Source organism: Pyxicephalus adspersus, chromosome 12 (assembly GCF_032062135.1).
Source record: "Pyxicephalus adspersus chromosome 12, UCB_Pads_2.0, whole genome shotgun sequence".
In the NCBI taxonomy this organism is placed as follows: domain Eukaryota; kingdom Metazoa; phylum Chordata; class Amphibia; order Anura; family Pyxicephalidae; genus Pyxicephalus; species Pyxicephalus adspersus.
The window spans coordinates 5,060,499-5,084,314 of record NC_092869.1 but is presented as its reverse complement, the minus strand read 5'-3'; the positions used below and the strand labels follow the sequence as shown (position 1 = coordinate 5,084,314).

The 23,816-nt window shown below is 43.3% G+C and overlaps 1 protein-coding gene across 3 annotated transcripts; it reads right to left on the bottom strand.

Moving 5' to 3' along the window:
* Positions 1 to 120: 120 nt before the first annotated feature.
* On the bottom strand, positions 121 to 22,498 carry MEF2D (myocyte enhancer factor 2D). Of its 3 annotated transcripts, none has more exons than XM_072427911.1 (8): positions 21,430 to 22,498; positions 16,771 to 16,981; positions 16,365 to 16,421; positions 12,327 to 12,517; positions 11,060 to 11,080; positions 8,811 to 8,943; positions 4,450 to 4,630; positions 121 to 1,879 (listed from the first exon to the last, which is right to left on the bottom strand). In XM_072427911.1, the coding sequence occupies exons 1-8, from the start codon at positions 21,487 to 21,489 to the stop codon at positions 1,555 to 1,557; spliced, it is 1,179 nt and encodes a 392-aa protein (XP_072284012.1). In that variant the 5' UTR covers positions 21,490 to 22,498; the 3' UTR covers positions 121 to 1,554. The 3 variants fall into 3 exon arrangements, with proteins under 3 accessions (XP_072284012.1, XP_072284014.1, XP_072284013.1); XM_072427913.1 differs by lacking the exon at positions 21,430 to 22,498 and adding an exon at positions 21,143 to 21,299; XM_072427912.1 differs by lacking the exon at positions 11,060 to 11,080 and having other exon boundaries at positions 21,430 to 22,463.
* Between the last annotated feature and the right edge of the window lie 1,318 nt (positions 22,499 to 23,816).

Below are 23,816 nucleotides of genomic sequence, written 5' to 3'. Positions count from 1 at the left end.
TCTTGAGTTTTCCTGAATTGGAAAATTTGAGATCTTCAATAATTAAAAGAGAAAATGTCTCCTAGACTGGTTTTCTTGTACAAAGGTAAAATTTTTTTCATTTCCCCCCCCCCCCCCCCCCCCACCCCACAAAGGGCCAACAAAATTGGCAACCAGTTCTCCAAGATTTTGCATAGCACTATGTTAAGTGTCCATATACCTTGGTGAAAAGAATTTGACGTGTTTTAATGTTTCCCCAATTTTTTGGATTTTCTTGGAATAATCTGATTGTCCTCGTCCAAGCCAAAGATTAACTTAGTCGTATTGAGTGAATGAGCACATCAGGGCCGACATATTAAAGAAGCAGCAAAAATGTGTCATGTGAATGGGGTGGTCACGTTTGGTGCGTGGCAGTGACCAGGCTGCTATGGTTGCACATGGACCCCCAGTAAGCATATATATCCTTTTATTCCAAGCCTTCCTTTCCAGAATAGAAGAAGCTTAAAATATAAAAGATCAACAAAAAATGTATGATTTCACTTACGAAATTAAAAATGGTGGGGGCAAACTAGGCTGCTTTCCCACTGTATGTAAATGGGCACTATATAGAGATCTCTGTAAAGACCCCACCGCGTGCGTCAAGCCATCCCATGCTTGTCTGAGGCTCCTTTCAATAAGTGAAATCATAGACTGAGCTCGTTCCACCAAAATAAGAATACCGCATTTAAAAGAATAAATATATATGTATATATTATATATATTTCTTTTTTTTTTTTTTCTTTTTTTTGTCTTAACGGTGGCAATGTCTGCATTTTTGAGAGCTCCATGGCTTGTGGTGTTGGTAAGGGGGTTACAGTGCAGACATACTTTTGTGTATGATATGTTTGGTGGTTATAGGCTGAGTTTGCATGTGGACGGTCCGTTCTGCCTGACTGGCTCATGCAGGCCGGGGCAGTTCCTGTGTAGGGAGGGCTCCAGATTCGGGACTTTGAGAACTGAATTGAAGGAAAGGACAAAGGAATCGAGGATTTTCTATGAAAACTCAGCTACATTGCAGCTCAAATCAGATTGTCAACGAAGGACTTGACAACGTTATGGTTAACCATTATTACATATATATGACATAGTCCACCATGTCTGGACTGATCACTGTGGAACTGAAAGCTGCCCCGACTATGAGTGGCCCCGCAGAAGATGAGGGAAAGATTGGCGTGTAATGTCAGCGTGGTGCAGAGGTGGAGGTGTACTATAGCAGCTGTGCGGTCAATGAGATGGAGAAGGATAAGCGTTTGGGGTATTTTTTTTTTTTTTGGTGTTGTACTCAGCAAGGTTCTTAATGCAGCCATGGAGTCTGGTGCCATCTGCAGACATTGCCCAAAGCGTTGGACTAGGAAGAATGCCTACCAAATACTAAAGCTATATCTCAGGCAGTTAATGATAGGTACCCACCCTACAGCATTAGACCTCACTGGTGACTAACCCACCCAACCCCGTCTGCCCACCCCCCCGAGCAGCACCTCATCCTTCGGCTCTGAGAGCAAAAGAACGAAGCTTCGGGGCACTGCAGAGGAGCAGTTATGTTACCCATGCGTCAAGCCGCATGCGCTTTACAGACTGACTCTCGCCCTCTGCTTCGGCCGAGGGTCTGAGGAGCCCGAGAGATGAGGTGTAATCGGGCCTTCCGTCTTCTCTGTCATTGCCTTCAAAGGAGCTGGCGTTGCTGCTCAGGCTATCGACAGGCGAGCGGCCGGTAGCATCATGTCGGCTCTGGTGGGAGAAAGACGTCAAGGGGGTGCCCGTGTTCCGTTCTCGGTTAGGGGACGTCGGCTCCTTCTTGATGTTGATGTTGGAGTTGGTGTTGACTGTCAATGTGGCAGTGTGCGATAGCTGACCTCCAGACCTGCGTATAGAAAGGTTGACGAAACGGAAGAGCGACAAACAAACGTAATAAGGTAAAAGAAAGATCAGATAAAAGAATGAAAGAAGAAAAGAGACGAGAAAAAAAAATTGGTTAGAAACAAAATTAGGAACTTCTATTTTAGTCTTAAGCATTGCTGTATGTAATAACTATAAAAAGGTCAGAGTCACCCGCTAGGCACTACCTTCCACATTTATCCTTCTCCGCCTCCGGCGACTCGAAGTATCTAAAAGTGACCGAGTGACTTAAATGCTGCTGGTTGCCAGGCAACTTGCAGAAATGGTCCAAAGCGGCTACAATTCTGCGGCGCCTTAATAATTACGGCTGCGAGATCCCAACAGAGCTAAATATGTGTTTGCAAGCCGGAGTGCACAATGGATGTTACATAAGCATTGGTCGGTGTCCTGCCATGGACTGCTCCCCCCGCCACCCAGGTCTTTACAGGCACATTGTGATAAAATTCTAGGCACAGCATGGCGGTATTACTGCTACCTAATGGGGAACATAAATCATAGCTATGTAAGGTACAAGGTAGAATTCCAAAAATTCACAGCCCTTGTTTTCTTTTATGATATATGTCTATCATACATCATATCTAGAGGGGTGTTGGGTATGCAATGTTTGTGTCATGCAAAGGAGGTCAGGACCCATACCACCTCTCAGACAGTCTGTGTTGACAATAACCAATCAGGTACATCCAGTGCAGAATAAATCTGATTGGTTTGATGAGCTAAACTGAAAACAGACTGAAGAAAGACTTTGTATGTATGTATAATATAGATAATAAAATTCAGAACTTTTAGAGTTGTCAGCACACAGGGCTCTAAGACGCCTACCATAGAAGTTATCGGCAGGGCGGACACCAGGTGATACGGGATGGGCGCTCATTAGAAAGCACTTTTTTTTCTAGTTAGACTTGTCTAACACGATCTTATCCTATTCACTCCTTCTTCCGGCACAGATTAATGTACGCACGTGCATAGACTGAAAGGGTGTGAATTTATCACAGCTACAATAAGAGGAACTGAAATGGAAAAGTTGGATATTTTCCATAGAACCAGGTAATCATCTGTACCTACTTTCCACATAATGGAAAGTTCTAGAGCCCAGATACCCTGAAAATGTTTGGCTCTTTGCAATCTGCATAGCTTCTCAGATCAGAACTACAGAATCATGTACTGTATCTTTTTCTGGTTCAGACCTATTTTGTTGGTCTTATATGGTCCCCATTTCTTCCTTATACATAGTACTGACATACATTACCATCTGACCATCACTACTTACACTATATGGCTAAAAGTATGTGGATTCCTCATTATTACTATTATTAATATTATTAATAAACAGTATTTATATAGCGCTAACATATTATGCAGCGCTGTACGTTAAATGGAGGTTGCAAATGACGGACAGATACAGGAGGAGACGAGGACTTTGCCCCAAAGAGCTAACACATTATTGAATTAAGCTGTCCATAATGGGTTCTGTTATTATTACAGCATACAAAGATTTTTTAGACAATTGTGTCCTTCCAAACTTGTAACAGTTTGGTGTAGATTCTTCACTGTTCCAGCATGGCTGTGCAGAAAACCAGAACCATAAAGACATGGTGTGACCACTTTGGAGGAACTTGAGCGTCCTGACCACAACCCTAACACCTTATAGGACACCACAAATAGGAATGTTGACGGCAAACCAGGTCTTCCCCTCCAACATTAGTATCTGACTTCACAAATGCTCTTCTAGCCAAATTGTCAGCTTCAAAAAAAAAAATATAAGGGATTTCCACTTGTGGAGATCCTTCCCAGAATAATGGAGACTGATATGGAAACACTAAATAATAATATTGCCTATGGATTAGGATGTCCTACAAGCTCATATAAATGTGAAGCTCAGGTGTCCACAACCTTTTGGCCATATAGTGTAGTTTCTTTGCAGAATTCCATGCTTGTTCTTCTTTTAGCCCTGAGTGTGATGGTCAGTCAGCTGGCCAATAGGAAGCTGGGATAAATCAGAAAGGAGTGAGCTGTAGTGTTCTAAATTGACAGAGGACCGGGGGCATTCAAGAGAAAACGGAAGGGGCTTGCACAATGATACGCCAAGTTTAGAACAGTTTACTTTAATTGTGGTAGTCACTTGGAAAACCTTGTATGGCCAACATAACTTGCAGAAGAGGAGGTACACGTGCTGCTTAGAAGAATTCCTTCATACAAATTCCTCCAAGTGACCTTAAAAAATAAAGAAATCCTTCTTGATTTTGTAACAGCGTAGTAGTACCAGTGTAAACGCCTTCAGGTCTTTCTTTCTCAAATGCCCCGGTCCTCCAGAAACCTCTGGACCCCACAGTTCACTCTTTTCTGCTCCTAGACCGCAGACCACTTACATTACTGATCTTCACCTGTACAGGTAAATTCAATAAAAGATTCCACCACCAGTTGCCAGTGTTGGTGAGAGGTGCAGGATAGCAATAATGAAAATATGTAATACAGGTGGAACATTCCTTTAACTAACCAGAACAGACAGAACAGATCTGATGGGAATGCAGAACTTACACCAAGTTGCTTAGTGACACTGGGATCAACTGCTGCGCTTGGTGGTGCTGTGGATGCTGTTGCTGCTGCTGCTGTTGCTGCTGCTGCTGCTGTTGCCAGACGGACACGTTGCCAAGTGACAATGCTCCCGGAGAGCTGAACGTAGGAAGGGAAGATAAGTCTGCGCTGGTCAGCTGGTATTCTGCAAGAGAAGAGCATGAGTGGGTCACACAGAGGCCAAGAGCTCATAATGAGTACAGATCACCTCCGGCCCCTGGATGACAGACCGCGAGGCTTCGGGGATTCTCATCTACAATGCAAAAGAGCAACACAAGGGGGATTTTCAAGTCTACAGGGCTACGGTGCAATCTGGCTGCATTATAACAATCTAGACACAAGTAGCAAAAAAAAAAAATCTGCACAGAATAAAGTCTGCAGACACTTTGGTCAGCTTTTTATGTATCCTAACCTAAATGTAGCCTGACCCCGAAGCATTTTCCTTGTCGCTCAGTTGCTGGCATCGAATGTCATCCTGTTTTCTGAAACTAAACCTGGATAAAACAGAACTACTCATCATCCCCCCTTCCCCATCCCCCCCCCGTCCTAAAATTCCAAATCTCTCCCCGACATATTTCAAACTGTTAACACTGTTATTCGGCCCTCCCCTCAGGCACGTTGTCTTGGCGTCACCTTTAATTCTGCCCTCTCATTTACCCCCCATATTTAGAACATTTCCAGGTCCTGTCACTTTCACCTACGCAACATCTCCAAAATCCCCTGAGACCACCAAACTCCTTGTACATGCTCTTCTTATCTCTCGTCTGTACTACTGTAACCTCCTCCTCTCTGGTATTCCACTAACCCGACTCTCTCCTCTACAATCTATTATGAATGCTGCAGCCAGACTCATCCATCCTTCCCACCGCTCCTCTTCCGCTGCATCTCTTTGTAGTTCTCTTCATTGGCTTCCATTTCACCTTAGAATCAAATTCATCTCCTGTGCTTTGCCTTCAAATCCCTACACAGTTCTTGTCCCACTTACATTTCTGAACAGATAGAAAAACTCTCCCCCAGCCGCTCCTCCAATGACCTACTAATGACTTCCTCACTCATAACCTCATCACACGCACGGCTCCAAGACTTTTCTAGAGCTGCCCCGACTCTCTGGAATGGTCTTCCTCCTCTTATTCAGTTTGTCCATTCTTTCTGGTCATTTAAAGGAGCCCTCAAAACCCATCTTTTCAAAATCAACCTTCAATACTTCCTTCCACTACTTATCGCCCCTCCTATTGTGTGTTACTTCCCCCACCTCCTAGATTGTAAGCTCTTTAGGGCAGGGTCCTCTCCTCCTCCTGTGTCACTGTCTGTATCTGTGTGTCATTTGCAACCCCTAATAATGTACAGAGCTGCGTAATATGTTGGCGCTATATAAATCCTGTTTATTAATAATAATAATCCTGTACAATGCAGGACCAGCAGTCTTGCATTGTGAGGACACCAGGGGAGATCCCCCACTGCAAGGGGAGTTTTGACACTTTCCCAGAGTTTGAATTTACAGCAGATCGTCAATTCTTGTATTTAGGTTGCATGCAAATGATCAACCCCCCCCCCCCCCCCAAAAAAAAAGGAAGTACAGCCAGAAGGGTTAAACAGTATGCAAAACACAGCATCACCTGTCAGTATAAAAGCTGCTGATCTAAAACAATTTTATTAAGGGGGATAGAAGTGTCCTAAAAACACATTTCCCTTTAAACCAGAGCCACCCAGTGAATCAGAACCATTCCTTCCTTTTTTTATGTGCGGGTTTTGTCTCAGAGAGCAATCGAAACTAGCTTGTAAGCACAGAGAGATAAAAATAAACAGCCGAGAAGGCTGTATAGATAAAATATAATAAGATAAGTGAGCAGTCTGTTTAATAACACGGTTGGAGAAATAACCACGTGGAGGACTTGCCATCCGTGACAGGAGGACACATGTGCTGTGGGAAGGTCACACAGGTCATAAAACTCCCAGCATGTGAAGACAGAGACTGGCCAGCAGAGGGAGCCATGTGAAGGTTATGCGAGTCGTTTTCACGCCGCTGTCATCCTTGGGCCTGGGCGAGAGCAACCTCAGTCTTTTATAAACCTGCAAAAACCAATCTGATCCAAGCTCATTGGCATAGGGGAAAACGTAGGGATTGTTACAGTTCTTTCGTATCTTTGTGTTCAGGATGGGGTAAGAAGTCCCTATACCGTGTTATCTATAAATACATTCTTTTTATGTCTTTAGGGTAGCCGAACCATTGCAAGAAGGCAGACAGGATTGCAGCAACAGAAACAGGATAATCTGAAGACAGCAAGGAGCAAAGGTAACCCTTCCTAAACTTCTTCTTGCATATGGTAAGGCCGGGACACATGCAGTAACAACTAGGTAAAAACCTGGTAGAGATAAATTTATGAATTAAAAATATGATTTTAATTAATAAAAAAAATATTGTTTAACTCCTGAAAATGTCTTGGTATCAGTGTCCTGCAAGGAAAATGAGAGCCATTGTTCAGTGCCAGGCTTTGCTACAGATGGATAGGAGAAGAGAGCAGAGAGGTGAATTTATCAGGATTCTGCTGTACCTTTATTGTCCAATCAGCAGACTGGGATGATCTGCTGCAGCAGTGAAGGGTCAAGGAAAGGTGCTTGCATAAAAAAAATGAAACCTGTAATATAACTGTACAGTAGCAAATAAAATATATATAATAACATATATATTATAAAATGATTACTTTGTATTGGATTCAATACAGTTATTTTGTATTGAATCCATTACAAAATAATTTGAATTTCCCACCACGCTGCAGCAAGCACCAACGTCACCGGGAACGTCAATGCAGACACCGGAAAAAGATCAGAAGAAAAGGATGCGGCCCGAGGATGGGATCCGACGGGCAGGACGCTGGAGGACTCCGATGGGACCAGATAAGTGTTTTTTTTTTTTAATGTTTTCAGCTACCCCGGGTGTGGCTCGGGGTTACCGCTTTCACCCATTTTTTTTTTTTTTTTACCGCCAGGGAGGTTTAGAGAATACAAGTCTTCTGGTAGGTAAACCAGATCCATTTATGTATCCTCAGATTCACTTATGTATCCCCATTGTTGTTTGGACTTGAGCTTTTCAGAAAGGGATGTAAGATTTATGAATCCATAATGTGTTTTATTTACAGGCTAATAGCATTCAGTAAAATCCCATCCAGGGCAGTTAGTGACACCTTTGTGATTTCTTTGTGCTCCCTCCCGCTCTGCTTTCTTTGGGTGTACACGGTTTCACATGCACCTGACGATGGGTATCTTCTAAAATAGGAACAGGTTTGTCCGGGTTTGCATCAAAAACCAGATTGTGACAAATCTACAGTGAGCGGGTCGGAAAGCCACCCACCCATCGTGTCAACATCCACAGCCAGTTCCATGGGTGTTTGTGAAACTCCCAAAACCCTAACAGGTTCAATATTAATATAGGTCACCCTTGTGACAATCCTACATGGATGAAACAGGAAATTTGGTCACAATGCGATTCATTTTCCAATTGTATTATTAGTTTGGATCTCTTTTCACTATGAGTAAAAAAAAAAAAAACAACCCCCACCCCATTTGATGATCTATATTAATAGGACACTTCCAAGGTGGTGAATGCTTTTTAAGGAATACAAAGTGCAAGTTGTTTACAGCTTATACAAGGCTGAGAACTTTCTCTCCACCCATCATGTGACCGGTATGGGGTGTTATATTTGGCCATTTAAACCTAAACTCTGGGATAGGCAAATGGTCAAATACAAGAGGCATGAGTGTTCTTATTCAAATCCTTTGCCTCCAGATCTGTGCAGTAACCCAGAATTTAACTTTGCTTGGTGCAGGAGCTTCCTGTGATAAAGATCTGTCACTGCTACTTTCTCCTATTCTGCAGGGTGACTGGTCTTGTATCCGCCCCTTCCTGTAGTTTTTCTGCAAGAAGTTCCTAGTGGGTGGGGCCTGGTAAGCTCCTCCCACAGCTCTGCTTTGTGATTAGGAGCTGCAATGAGATCGCGGTTACCTTTATAAAATAAAAGATGGGTTTGGTGCAGACAAAGTAGAATGAAGTCCTTTGTTGCTACACATACACAAAATCATCATGGCTGTCACTCTGGACAAAACACCGAGTAGTAGATAGGTAATTAAATGAACCGCTTGCTTTGACCATAGGTTTTCCAGACCTCTCAAAGAGCACACAGGTGATTAAGAGGACCTCTTGCTATGTCCTGCACAGGTTTTGTTTTATTGCCTATAATTACCATGAACTTTATATCCTCTCTAGAAAGAGAAGCTAGACCATAGATACAAATCATTATCGACAAAACTTGATTTGTATGTCAGCTCACCTGTGTTGTATGCTGTAGACATGGCGGAGAAAGGCAGTCCATGATGGGACAGTAAACTGGGCGTTGCCACGGAAACAACCGGGGTGGTTAAAGAATGAGCTGCTTGCGACGCTCCACCTAACCGCTGTGCGTTCTGTAAGACAAGAGACACAGGGATGAATGTACAATACAATATTTCTGACCCTCTATTATACATACAATGTTTATGGTCAACCTAAGGGCCCCATGCACAATCTATGAGACTGATCTGAGCATTCCTTGCTAGGGTTAGCAATTAAACAATAGGCATATCTGAACATTAGAATTTTTTTCCCAGGGTCAACCATGTGACCAGGACAGGAAGTGATGGACAGAAAACAGAATTTACTGTTACGGACATTCAGTGTCCAAGCTGCTTGAACCTCCCCCAGATCAGCCAATGGCTCCCTTGGGCCCTTGTTACTGACAATGGAAAGAAAATTAAGTCTTTTGCCCTCCGGCATCACTGAGAATGTCATTCATGTTGGTGATGAAGATGCATGGTGTCACACGTGGGACAACCCAGCCCCCTGCTGAGGACCACTATAGTGATCTATGTGTGAGAATTGCTGCTGTTGAGGAATTCCATGTCCATTGGTTTTTATAAGCTTTGTAAGGCTTAGGAAATCCTGAAGGGTAAAGTTTTGGACTGTTGGGGCTTAGCATAGCTGGCCATATTGTTTGGTAATTTTACGAGTACAGTGGGGAAATGGACATTTGTAAGAATTGCAATGGCCACTCTTACATTGGTATATATGAACCAAGCGAGAGATGGCTGGGTGAGCGGATATTTGGCTATATTTATGTTGGGGTGTCTATGGGGGCCATCCAGACCCCTGCTGATAACTTAAAAAACTAAGTAGTTTATACTACAAATTCATTTTGATGACCGGTCCTCTTTAAAACCCAACAGATAAATTCTTTGCTTGCCTATAGCCAGGACTGTTTTTTTTTTCTTATTTAGCAGTCTTATTTGCAGTTCCTTTGCGGAAAGAGGGAGTTAAGAGAGACAGGCTGTGATGTTTCCTCTCCTCTCTCATCCTCTGAGCAGCAGACAATGAGCCTTTCATGGCTGTGGATCATCACAAGCTGGGTTAGGTCACACATCCTCGGTGTGAAAAAAGGGCAGCTGGAAGGGCCATTTCCTCCAGACATGCTTCTGGAAGAATGAGCTGCCTTTACCTCCCCCTCATCTGCAGCCATGTGATTTTCCAGCCTTCAGAAAGACGCTCGCAAGGCCCTCTCATGCTTGTGATGTAAGCGGCGCTGACATGCAATTCTCAGGAGAATCAGAGGGTTTTGTCTAATTCTTGGCAACCATTTTGACCCCCAAAGCCAATGTTCTTGATAAAGCATCCTGCTCTGCGTATTAGGCCTCATTCCTAAGTGATGTCACAGGTTTCTAAGTGTGGAACGCTGACCGCTACTTCGGGCTCAGGGCCCAGTACGCTGAGCGTAATGTATTATCAAAACTTTTGCTGCCATTTTGGGCTAAATAAAGTTTGCAGGAAGTCAATAATTAGAATTCACACCATGCTATTAAGAAAAACTTTGCCTTTAAGCAGTGACCCTTCTATAAATAAAGCCTTGTACAGCGGTCACATAACTGTGCCGTCTGCATAGAATGTGGGTGGTTGGAAGTGGCAAGACATGAGTGACCCATTAGCCATGCCATGTGCTGGATTGGAATCCTGTTGATCCCATCCTAAAAGATGCAAACTGAACACAAATCATGAATCTGCTTCTGCGTCTGTCATGGGAACTCGCAGGATCCCCAAGAAGAATTCATTTACTCCATTTCATTATTATGGTTTGCATACATTGTGTGCCAGGGAATCCCCAAGACAGTTTATCCAATTGGGACACAAGAAAGCTGTAAACCATTGAGATAAATCGTCCATATCTTTTGTAGCACAAACTTAGATCCCCATATGACAATGCAAGGAGTAGAAAAGGATAGGTAAAATATAAAAGTATGCTTCTACAATATGCTGGTGCCAGAATTGCCTAGGTCTGCCATGATTACACCCATGCCTCTCTTCTCTATCCAGCGTTATCCATTTGTATGGTGCAGTTTGTTATAAAAAAAAGCCTTGTTGTTGTCAATAAAGATTTGTTTCAAAGTACAAGATGGCTGAATGAATGCTTATAATAGTAAAGCAATGAAAAAAAAAACATTGAAAGCGGACAGAATTCACAGTCATGAGAGAGATGCAAGCAAGTCAACTCACCATCTCCAACTGCTCCTCCGTCTGGGTGCAAAAAGCAGATTATTGAAAGGCAGAGAGAAAAAGAAGAAAAAAAAAAAAAACACCAAACAAAGCTTATTAAATAAGGAAATGCTTCATGGGACAAACACATGAATTGTCTAACACAGTATTCAAACAACGTGGAGAGTTGAGAATGAAAACACACTTCAAGGATGTATTATATAGACATTGCAAAAAGCTGTCATAACAACAGTGCAGGTTACATGGAAACACAAATCCTAAAATACCATTCTGGCGATGAAATCTTAACCCAGAGAATAGGAAGACATATATATCCTAAATAGGGAAAACTAAACCATATAGCCTTTGAAATGGTTAAATGGTGTTTCTCTAATTAAAACGATGTAGGGAATAGTTGGCTACACTTTCAGGTTAGTTTTACTGCCTGTACTACATTATAGAGAATTTCTTTGCACTTCCTGTCCTGGAGAGAACAGTAAGTGAGCTGGAATCCTCTTTTAGGCAGTTGTCACCAAGAAAGGTGTTCCTAGTAATTCATTATACTTTCTGGTATGGGTTACCATACCATTTTGGATATCCCATCATTGTTGGTCCTGGTATCAGGGCAAACATGGAGGGTGAACTGTTCTAGAAAAGTAACAACCTGACACAGGTTCCAACCCTTCTATAACTGTAATGTCCCCACTGCCTCTGGAGGTCATTTTCACAGTTGTGCTCATTGATTGGCTTTATAAGGGGTCATTGCCTGGACCATACTAGGAGGAAAGGTATGATTGTGGCGGTGGCAGTCAGTTATGGGTTGTGGTTCATCCTTAGCCCTCATGCTGGCCATTTCTTGAATGTAGTGGTCCTCAATATGTGAAAGTAGTGTCAGGGCACAAGAATTAGTTTTTATTAGACCACAAAGCATTGCTGGGGGAAGGTTCTGTCCCCGAAAGCCAAAGTGTGCTGCCCTCTCCATGTGCCTTCCACTCTATGAACCAATTCACCAGCATAGGTGGCCCATCTTGCCCTTTGTAGGCACCATTGCTGATGAATTACCCAAGGTAATCCAACCTAGATTATGGACAACCTGGGTCCAATGGACATCCAATCCCTTTTATGGGTCCTCTGTTTGAAACTGCACCCCTGTGACCCCTATTCCTCAATCCCTTTCTGCATCATATCTATATTTAGATTTTTCCAAAGTCAAGCCACTTAAAAACTTTGCAAACTTCTTATACTGCAAATGAAGGGGTTCAATGCCCTAATGGGGCTCGGTACTCACCAAATGGTGCATTAATCCTTTGCCGCTCTGTGAGGTTATGACGCGCAGGTCAGGTTTGCGGCTGTTGCTGCCAAGCTGATTGTTCTGGGAGGGAGGCGGAGGGCTCTTAGCTGGGATGACTTTGCCCAGGCTGTTGCCATTAGAAACCTGTATTAGGCCCGGAGAGGCTCGTGCACTGATGTAGCCGTTGCCTAAATTAGAAGATATCGCAGTTTAGACGCAATTAGACAATATAGCAGTTTTATGAGTGGGTCTCCTGAAAAGTCAGAGCTGTGTAAAAAAGGAACATAAACAGAACTGATAAATACAGGGTGTCAATTCTGTAAGACTGGGGGTGTCAGACAAAATGAGGGAAAATGCCCCACAGGGGCCTCAAATAAGTGTTGCAGTATAAAAAGCAAGTGTTATTGTTAAGCTCTGCAAATTACTAATGTGAACATTATGAGAATAGGTTGGGTATGTAAATGTGTCACAATGAAAGAATTGTCTGTCTATAGGGTAACTTGTCTGTATGACGGGGAAAGTGGAAGTGCAGGCCCAGGCTTGGTGTATGCAGCATGGCCGTCTCCCTCATAGCACTCCAACAAGAACCATACTCCAGTTTCCTGAAGCGGGCAGCAGGAATGCCGAGAATGCTGGGTGACGTCAATTCTGACATTCATAGAACTAGCCTGGCCAGAATCTGAAACAGCTGATGGGGATGTAGGCCGCCACCGCTGCTCTCATGCAATATATTCTTTACTGTATGCATAAGGCTGGGCCCTCCATTGTAGACACGGCCTGCCCAAAACAAGCTCTACCTAAATAAACAAGGCCAGATTATGGAAAAATGTTAGACTATCTCAACAAACAAGGCCACATCACAACCACATTTTGGATATAAAGCTAAATTAATGACGCATTTTAGACTAAACGCCTATGCAGGGCCACGTTACGACCCTATTATGGTCCACCCTAGTAAAAAGGACAACAATTTGACCATCAAAATATACAGGGCCAGAATATGGCCCCTATTGTGTGCTGGTTCCCCCTCCTCTTAGATTGTAACATCTTCTGGGCTGGGTTCTCTCCTCCTCCTCTCTGTATTGGTCTGTCATTTGCAACCCCTATTTAATGTACAGCGCTGCGTAATATGTTGACGCTATATAAATCCTGTTTATTAATAATAGTATTGGATGACCTCAATAAACAAGGCTGAATATCTGAGAGATTTTGGATGACCATTGTTCAATGTAAACATGGCCTCCTTGACCATTTCCTGTTTAGACTGGGAAAAGGAAAGAAATAGGCGGCACGAGTCAAACGCTGTGGGTAAACCTCTGGCACTCAGTGTGAAATGAACCTGGTAATTTGGCCTGAATGGGCAAAGCAAAGGTTGACCTTAAGTTTTTCAATATAGTGTAACCTTTATGACATGACTCTAATGGTGTTCTCGACTCGCTTCACCCACCCCAGGATGTTTCTAGAGCTGGGCAGAAGCTGGTATTGCTTCAGTGGATTTCACGATTCCCCACACTGGGAAACTAGTTCACTGCCAGGAGAAATTTAAATGACAACTCTGAAGGGCCACATGCCCGTCGGTGTCCAATCTGATTAAAGGGAGAGGAGACTTGAACGTCTTGGACAACACCGTGACGGCGGCGTAGCATCGGCAGCAGGCGAGTGGAAGGGGGAGGGTCTACTCGCTCGACGCCGAGTCTAATGATGTTAATGAAATCGTATTAATCAAAGAGGCAGGATGATTACTCGCTGCATTCATCCACCGTAACAGGGGCTTTATAATCGTGAAGGGGGTTAATAACATTATATTCAAGAGTGGGGGTGACTATGAGAGCCAAGGATTAACCCTTCAGCTGCACGCAGTTACTACAGCTCAACATTATAAACGGATCAGTGAGCATGAAGAGCTACAACCAAAATGACTTTTATGTCTGCATAATGCTGAATCCGTTCCATCGATACCCAATCATGTGTTAGTTCTTTTTAATCTAAAGCAGATTGTTCAAGCAGATTTGAAGATTCATGGCAAGCTTTACAGAGATGTGTAGCCAGCTTACAGGTTTCTGGCGGTGTGAGAATTAAAAGAAAAACTAATTGCAGCTCTGTTTCTGCGTGTTTATGGTTTCGCAATAACAGCGTTGCGACTTTTCTCCACCGAGGGCTGTCGGGTGATGCTACAGCGATGTACTTCTATAATAATATTGATTTCATTGACTTTGGAGCCCTGGAAACAAACAGCGGTGACACATCCAGCAGGCAGAACAGCATAGCCCGTCTTCCAGCCCTTCCTGTGCTAATAGTGCCGTTTTGCAGATTACATCCATTGTACTCGGCAGAGATAATTAGAGTGTTTAGGAGATGACCTGCTAATTAACGCAGCTGTTCTCATATCAAGCTCTCCTCGTCAGTTACCGGTCCCGGTGGGTTGGGGAATACTGGCATGTATGCTATTGCAGATGGAATTGGGAGAGAAAGAGACACACATCAATTTGCGGAAAAGCTTATTTAAAGGGGCATACACTCAGGAAAAATGGCGGCCTGATGGATGGAGACACCAACAAGGCCATCTTTCCACAGGCCTGGTTCTTTTCCTGCCCACTTTGGGAACTTTGCATGGTCCCACCCTAGGTGTGTTCTCCTTTATCCTATGCATGTAGTTAAATTGTATCTAATGACAAAAAGTTTTAGATAGAATGAGGAAGGTTAAGGCTTCCACCATCAGCTTTTATTTCTCTGCCCCCTTGGAAGATTTCCTCTCTCTTTTTGCCCAGTTCATCAATTTTACAACTATGACCAGAAGAAGAAACAAGCAGAAATCTTCTAACAGTGGCATCTGCTCCCTAAATTTTGGCTACAAGTTTCAAAGAAATCTGGATTTAAGAGAAATACGTACAAACAGGTTATCGAATAGACCCAGAAGTACATTAAATACGCACTGCTGGACCTAAAGTCTAACATTAGGGGGCTCTAATTTTGCCCCATCCCTATATTCCCCCTCCTTTTTCTAACTGGAGCAAACTATACCCCTCAAAAAAAAATATACACTCTTTTATTTGTCTTTAAACTAGCCTCGTCACAGGTCCAGGCCGATGTGGTGCTGCCCTGTGCCAGTCAAAGGAGGAGGACTGGGGTATTGACACTTGGGGTTTAAAGGAAGAGGGCTGAATGTCATTAAAGCCAGAAAAGGTCTGGATTAGTGAGGATTGGGTAAATACAACACCCTGAGTTGCTGGGGGATTTGTGTTCCTTTGGCCCAAGCTGGAATCAGGATCAATAGAAAACCTGTCATTGCTGACCTCTCCAGTAAATTCAAGTTCCTTAGCTGTCATTACAGATCTCGGAAACTTCCAAAATCACTGACTGACTCATCACTTATATAGCTGACCTTATAAAATGACCTGCCTAGTACATATAGGTCCCACTGGGATCTTGTCTGTCTACAAGGGAGCACACAGCTCTGTACAAACCATCCCCCTTGTCCTGGCTAGACCAAGCCGAATACAGATGAATCTATTCAATAAAAACGGACCTGTCGCCAAAAATCACATTTCATTTTTCACTGACTGGACCCAAAATTAAAATCCAACTAATCTTCATAAGCTAAGACAGTTCACACATCATCATCTTCACTGCTGTACTGAATAATCCTGTTATGAGTTTAGCAAAATACAAGGAAGGGGTCACGTGGCTACCCACGACGAAAGTGCAGAGCGCTAGAGCCGCATGAGTCCTGTGTATACTGGCAGTGGTCTGGTCTGGAGAGTGCCAGAGAGAGAAGCAAACCCTGCTGCTTTCCTCATTGTCCAAACCTCAGCTCACCCGGACCACCCAGAAGAAGAGAGACTTGATGGAGGACAGAAGGCCCAGGGACTGATGTGCCCCATGGAAAATGGTTCTGGTTATCAACAGTGACTGTGTCCTGCCTTTTATATCAAATGCAAGAATGGGAATAAGATTCTGAATGGTGGTTATGTGCTATGATGGATTTTTCCTAAACTATAGTGCCAAGTCTGAGGCATCCAAGGCCACTTCACTCACCTACAGGACTTGGACAGGTTCCGTTAGAGTTATTTAGGTCTCCACCGAGCATTGCACCTACAGAGACAAAAGAAATCGGTGAGTAAAGCTTATAACCGATTGCATGAGCACACAGTACACACACCTACGGACTGCCTTCTATAAAGTGAAACCTGTTCCTAGAAGTCCTCTGAATACTAGGAGCCAATCAGTGCCCTCTTGTGCACATGTGCTTACAAAAAAGGGGGAGAGGCATGAGAATAGAGAGATATGAATTAGGGATCTGCTGCTCCTTCAGCAGAGGTGATTAGGTCCAAAAAAACATTGTTCTAGATTCTGTAACTCAAGGAAGAAGTATCCAGTGTGACCTAGACTAAAAGCCCAGAACAGGACATTTCATGGCTCTTATCCCAAGCTTGGTCCTCACCTGCGCTGGCTGGCCTCTGAGGTAGCACCGGAGACACCGTGTTCCTCTGCAGAGCGGGCGGCTGTGGAGACAGGAGTCGCGGGTCCGTGAGTGATGCAGTCATCAGGGACTGTGTGACCAGAGGGCCGGCAGGGTTGCTGAACTGCAGTGCATTCGGGTTGCTCACAGGGACCGTCACTGGCATGGCAAAATTGGGAGCCGGAACTGTAGACTAAAGACACAGAGTGATGAGAATACAATAGCTGCATACTGTGCTAGAACTCAAAAGCAGCCATTCTGTACCTGGCATTAAATAATTAACTGCATCCTGGTGAGCAATTTACTGTTAGAAACTAGTAAATTTGTAAGGACAGAAACAAAAGTGCAGCAACGTTTTTAAAAGGTGTAGTTTCAGAGCTTCGAGAGTGCTGACTGTCACTTTAAATAAGCAGCAAGCCAGTGGTTCATCATTAACAGATGTCACTGGGTGCATGCTTTTTCAGGACACTCGACAGTATAGTCAGGAGAATCACAGCACCGAAATCTGCACCTTTAAAAAATCAAGTCAATGACAGCAGCCCCCATATTTCTATCCACACAGACTCACTTTAACAAAATACTTGCAAACTTTGTAGTCTATTGAAAAACATTGATCAGGCTGCTACAAGCTGGTTTTCCCGTGGTAAGCAGCTAAAAACAAACTGCATATTTTTAAGAACAGCAGATGAAAAACAAAAATGCTACGCATTAGCAGAACCACGACTGCGTGCACAGTTACCAAATGTTAACAGATTCATCAATTAACACTTGGCTTTGCTGCTCTACCAAACGTTCTTGTGTTATGTCAATTTATAAGAAAATACTAACGGGGGAGATCCATTGATTCATCTTAGCAATCCCAGTTGTATCCATCTCCCCCTCTTTATTATGTTTGGCTGGATGATGATTGAACAAATTAAGACCTTCCTTGTCAGGGAGATGGGAAATGGATGTGTTTGTGACAATGAACCACAACTGTCCTAAAGATAACCTTTCACTAGGGTGCAGGGGTAAAATTATAGTCGGTCTCTTCCTGTCTTGTTGACAACCACTCCTCTTATTTCATGTTTTGGTGTCACGTTGATGGGAAGTCATTTAGGACCACATATTGGTCCCAAATTGTTGCCACATGGTTGGATGTGCACAGTTCTATAAAATGTCTTGACCAGCCTTTCCCAAACCTAAAGCAGCGTTTCTGGACCGCTTCAGGAAACCCTTGACACAAAAGGTCCTAGGAAACCCTTGCTATTACTATGTCCACAGCTTACAGTATATTACTACAGTGCTGGCCATTGGGAAGATCACCCGTATAGATAGCCAAAAAGATAATTGGGGTCACTTAAACTAACCTGGGAGGTCCAATTAGCTTATTACTTAAGGAACCTCTGGAGGAACCTCAGGTTTCCACTGAACCCTAGTTGAGAAATACTTCCCTAGAGGAACCCCTAGATACAAATGTCAAGTCTCAGGGAACCCCTGATAAAATAAGGTTCGATGAGGGTCTCAGGGAAGATTGCCCCCATTATAGTGATTATAGAAGGATGTCCATTGCAGTGTCACAGTGCCACCCTTCCAACCAGATCACTGGTTTCATGTCACTGTCCCTACCAAATGGCACTGAGACCAAAACTATCCAGTTCTGTTTTTTATAACTTTCTACCCAGGGGGAACCCTAGAAACAAATTTTGAATCCCTGAAAACCCTTGATTTCATTTAGTCCATGAGGGTTGGTGAGAAAAAGGCCCCTGTTATGGTGATAATTAGGGAAGAATGCCCTTTATAGTGTTAGTCAAATGCCATCCATCCAGACAGCTAAAAGCTTCACTGAATTCATCCTACTGGTTCTACCAAATGGCATTGAACTTTGCAGACACCATTACATGGGAGGTCAATCAGCCAAAGCTAAAGAGACCCTTAAACTACTGGAGGAACCTAATGGATGGTCTTCAATGTTGAAGTATTAATTACCCTTTCACTGGGAGCATCTAAACTCAACCTTTTGGCCATACCTGTATGTTTTCACGTTTATTGTTAAGGGATCAGGTCAATCCTGTCCTTCACATTTGTGTCCTTCACCAAAACCCCACGGCCAATAAAGTTAGCATACAATATGAAGGATGAGCGCTCAAACTTACACGCCCACTGCAACCTGTCCGATAACTCGACTTATCATAATAATTATTATAACAACATCCCACACCGAGTTTTAAATATTCATGCGTTATGACTTTGGAGAACATCTGAGAAATTATACGCTCAAATTGCAGGGTGCCTTTTCATCCGAGACGCTCCCCGTAATTAAGATCCCCCTCCGCTCTGATGTCAAGATTTAGAGTGGAGTCAGTGAATAAACACAATTCTATGCAAGGGTGGTAAGTGAATGTTAATTGTCAGTGAAAATTGAAACTAGTCAACGAATTTCAACTGTCAGAGGAAAGCCAAGTCAAGCACACTCAATTCTTAATAAGCCGGTTACTGGTTTAGGTGAGCGTTATTGATTTGGTTGGGGGGGGGGGCTTATTATAAAAAAAAGAGACGGGTCATTATATGGGCCTGAAAACTTGGAGACTCAACTGGGCCCTGAAAATATCTAAAAGCCCCATCTGTGTTGCCCAACCATCATCTTTAACCCAATCAAAGTCTTCCATATTGCACGGGGAGATGAAACAGGAAACCAGATTGGTTGGCATGGGTAAAACAGACTGGGACAATTTGGTTTCCTTCATTAGGGTAAACGCTATGGCCATTTATTGTTATGGGCCGTTTTTCCAGTTGCCTAATTAGTCCTACATATTAAAGTGGACCTGCTATTTGCAACAGCCATTTTGTTAGTTAAACCATTGTTAATGAAATTATTGGAGTATAAGGACTGACATGAACACATGATGTCTGAATGTTGGTTCACCATACAAAATGGATGTCCTCAGGATTTGCAAAAGTTGAAGGTCCACTTGATCTATGCTGGCACCTCATGTGAATATTGAGCAAACCAGGCCATGAAGCACAGCCATGCAGAAAAACACACTCCTTAGACTTGTAACCCTTCCGCCATGGGACGGGGCTACAAATCTGTGTGTAGCAGGCCCACTCCTGAAGTAAAGGGTTAGGATTTCAATCTCCAGTAAGCAGCACTGCAGGCTCCCATCTTAAATGTAAAGACAATACATGTTGTACCTTCACAATAACAGGACAAGACTAAAACATGGTGGCATGTGGGGGTCCCAGGACAAGGATACAACAACAACAACAACAGGTGGTAGAAAAGGACACCTGGGGTCCCACAGTATTGGCATGCTAATACTGCTGAAAGACATTTTACGTCTTGGGACAACAGCACCTTTGACACATGAGGTCTCAGAACAATTAAACATGAATATCGGGGGGATCCAAAAACAAACTGACACTTGGGGTCCTGGAACAAATAACACTCTTGGGGGTTTCGGAACCATAACACTTTGTCACTTGGGGTTCTAGAAAAATGACATCTTAACACTGTAGGAACCTAGAACAATGACAGGTTGACAATTGAGGAACCTAGAACAATGGCACGTTGACACTTGGGGGTTCCTGAACCATAACACTTTGACCCTTGGGGTCCTAGAACAATGGCACGTTGACTTTTGAAGAACCTAAAACAATAACACACTGAGACTTGGGGCTCCCAAAACACTTGGGTTTTACAGAACAATGACACACTAACATATAAGGATTCTAGAACAATGATGCACCGACACCCGGAAGCCCAGAACCATGACAATCTGAACTTTGGAGACCTAAAACTGGGATTGGCATTTAGGGCTCCAGAAAAATGAAACACTGATATGTGGGTGTCACTGAACATTGACACATTGAGACTTTGGGTTCAAGAAGAACACCACACTGACATTTGGGGACCAAAGACTAAAAACACACCGAGACTTGGGAGGCACAGAACAATCGGGGATACCAGTACAATGACACATTGATACTTGGGGTCCTACAAAAAGACAAAAACTGACACCCAACAGGCCAGAACACTGACAAACTGACACTTAGGGGTCCACACAATGATGCACTGACAATATTGAGCCCAAAACAATGGCATGTTAACAATGGGATTTGGGATACAAGAACATCCACACTAGGACACTTGGGGACCTGAAATGAAGAAACACCAACATAAAGCCACAGAGAATGAAACACGGAATAGGACACTCAGAAGATGATAAAACAATAACAATTGAAGCCTATATATCAACTTTGCCTTTCTTCTGCCTGCTAAATATGGAAAAGCTCCCCCCCTTGACCATGTGGACATAACCCAGAAGCCTGCAGTGCTGCTGTGGCCTGTAGCTCCTTCCCCCGCGGTACTCACTGCGAGTCTATAATTCTGCATCATTTTATCAAACTCCTCGTCAATCTTTTTATATTTCTCTTCCGTCTGCGGAGTCAGCGCAAACACTTCGTCCGCGTCCGGACTCTCGTATTCTCTGTGCTTCTTGTTCAGCGCCTGCTTTTTCACATCGGGGTAGGGTGAGGTAAGGTTTGTCCCAATTTGATTTTCATAATTTTTTTTTTTTTGGGTGGGGAGAGGTATATAGGGAGAGAAAACAGAAAAGAAAAAAAGAGATGAAGAGTGGCTGGAGAGAGTTAGGTACTTACGCCATAACGTTTGAACAGTATGTCCAAGTCCTCGCTGGCTTTGCGATATTTGTCTTCCATGAGGGGGCTCTGGTCAATGGAGTCATCCCCGTCTGGTTCGGGGCTGTCGCACCCGTTAAAACCTTTCTTTCTTAACGTCTGAAATCATAACCAGGAAAAGCTTAACTTCTCCACACTCTGCAACAGTGGGGGAGAATGGTTAACCACAGCCCTTTTAGATCAACATGGAGTGGCCCTTTAAAGTCAAAATTAAGCCAAAACTCATCATTTTTGTTATGGGTAGAGTGGAGAAGGATTAGATATTCTGTCAGATTATAATTGAAGCTACAGAAATTCTCAGAGCACCACACTAGGTCCATAAAATCTTTAATCTTTGTAATTAATGACTAACGTGTTTTGGGGACAGAAAGCTCCCTTTATCAAGTCTTGCAAATCAAATTGGCTTGTGCTTTGAGCATGCTGCTTACAGAAGCCATTGGCTCCTCATCAAATTGTAAGCCCTGAAGAAGGGAGTTTACTCCTGCCCATGAAACGGGTTGATTAATCAATCACAATATTTTGGACTCTGTTTTACATCCTTTCCCTCGACCTCCAAAAACTAACCTGAGCTTTTCTTGCCATAAAAACATTTCTGTCTGTCATGTGACAACCCATTCCGCCATCTCAGGTACAGGGACCCCCTCTTTAGAATCATAGACAGAAAATGTAACAATTCCCCGCTCTACCAGAAACAAAAACATGGCTGGAGTTGGACTTTATGTAGCCAGTCGGTGAGTCGGCCCACCAGATCTCACCCATAATAAACATATCAGAGAGGACTAGAAAAAAAATCAATATATTACAAAAACAGGAAAATCAGATAAATGAGAGACAAGATTTATATCATAATTACATCAATGGAGTACCCAGTCATGAGGGAAACATGGAGGATGCCACTGGAGGACCTCTCCGTATGAAAATGCTGGATGTCTGGCTAGCATAGCATTCATTCATTGACCCCAGACCCAGAAGTTCTACTTTTTCCCCCAACTTTTCATGTTTGTATTCTGTAGGTTGATGACTCAAAAATACTAAACCTTGAGGGTCAGGGTAAAAGCCAGGGCACCAGAATCTTCAGGAGGCACCCAAGGGCAGCCTCCAAATTTCTCTCATGACAGATGAAAATACTGGCCAGCAAAAAAAAAAAAAAAAACTCAAAAATAAACCAGGTTATACAATATATATCAATAGCACAGACAGACAATTTTTTTGTGATACCCAAGGCTTATCATATCGAAACCAGTGGTGTTCTTTAGCAACATTTGTCTATGAGGTGCAAACCAATGTTCATGGCACGATGGCCTACCAATTCTCCAATAACCAAAACTATGAAATATTTTGGGTATATTTTTGAGTACAAGTATACGCTTTAATCAAACCAGTGTTAATGACAGAGCTGTCTTCTTGTGAACCAACACCTAAGTCGGCCCAGTCTGCTGGTGACAATGGCCTCTTACATTGGATCATGTACTAGGGGGCTTTCATTTTATCTGTCCAAACGAAGGGCTTAGTATCCTTGAAGGTCGACGTTACAAAGGCCCATTAAGTTCTATATACCCATAAAAATGGCAATAGGCTGTAAGTTATGGGTTCTGGTAAATTTATATCTTCTATATAAATAAGTCTAGCCAGGCCACGTAGTCTGTATTTAATACTTCAAACATGGCCTGTTTGCCCTATAGTCCCATTTCATCACCACAGGAGTCAGCCATACCACTCTCTATACCAATGTAAAACGCGTATGTAAACACAAGGCGCACATACGTATATTTGTATATACATACGCAGTTATGGTGGCGATCTAAACAAACCATTACAGGCAGATGGCTCCTAACCTGGCGATAGAGAACATCTTGTCGTTACGGCCTCCATGACAAATAATCGTTTCATGCTGCTGTCTGCACGGAGGGATATTTTGGGAGATGGCTAATTCGAGCCGCTCGCCTGGGCCTCGTGCGTCGTTCTGCTTCGGCACCTTCCCAGTATATTAAACATGAATTAGGAGCTTCATTCCGACGCCGGGTCCGGGGCCAAAAAGACTTGGAGGCAGGCTGCATGCTGCCTCAGCAATAAAATGGTCGTCTATGGGACAACGTACATAATTGCGATGAATTCCTTCGCCTTCTCTGCTGACTGGGGGGAATCGGCACAATGCCGTGCAGCTGTTTCGCTGTATGTGATTTTGTAAATCTGGCTATTTTTACACGCCGGGTGGCAATTTAAAGCGCTGTCTTCTTAAAATAAATACACCGCTGTCTGCAGCGGGGCAGAGAACGTAGCCGAGCCGCCGCTAATGCATTTAGCCTCGCAGCGGGCTTCGTGGTCTATGTAAACTTAATCTCTCGAAA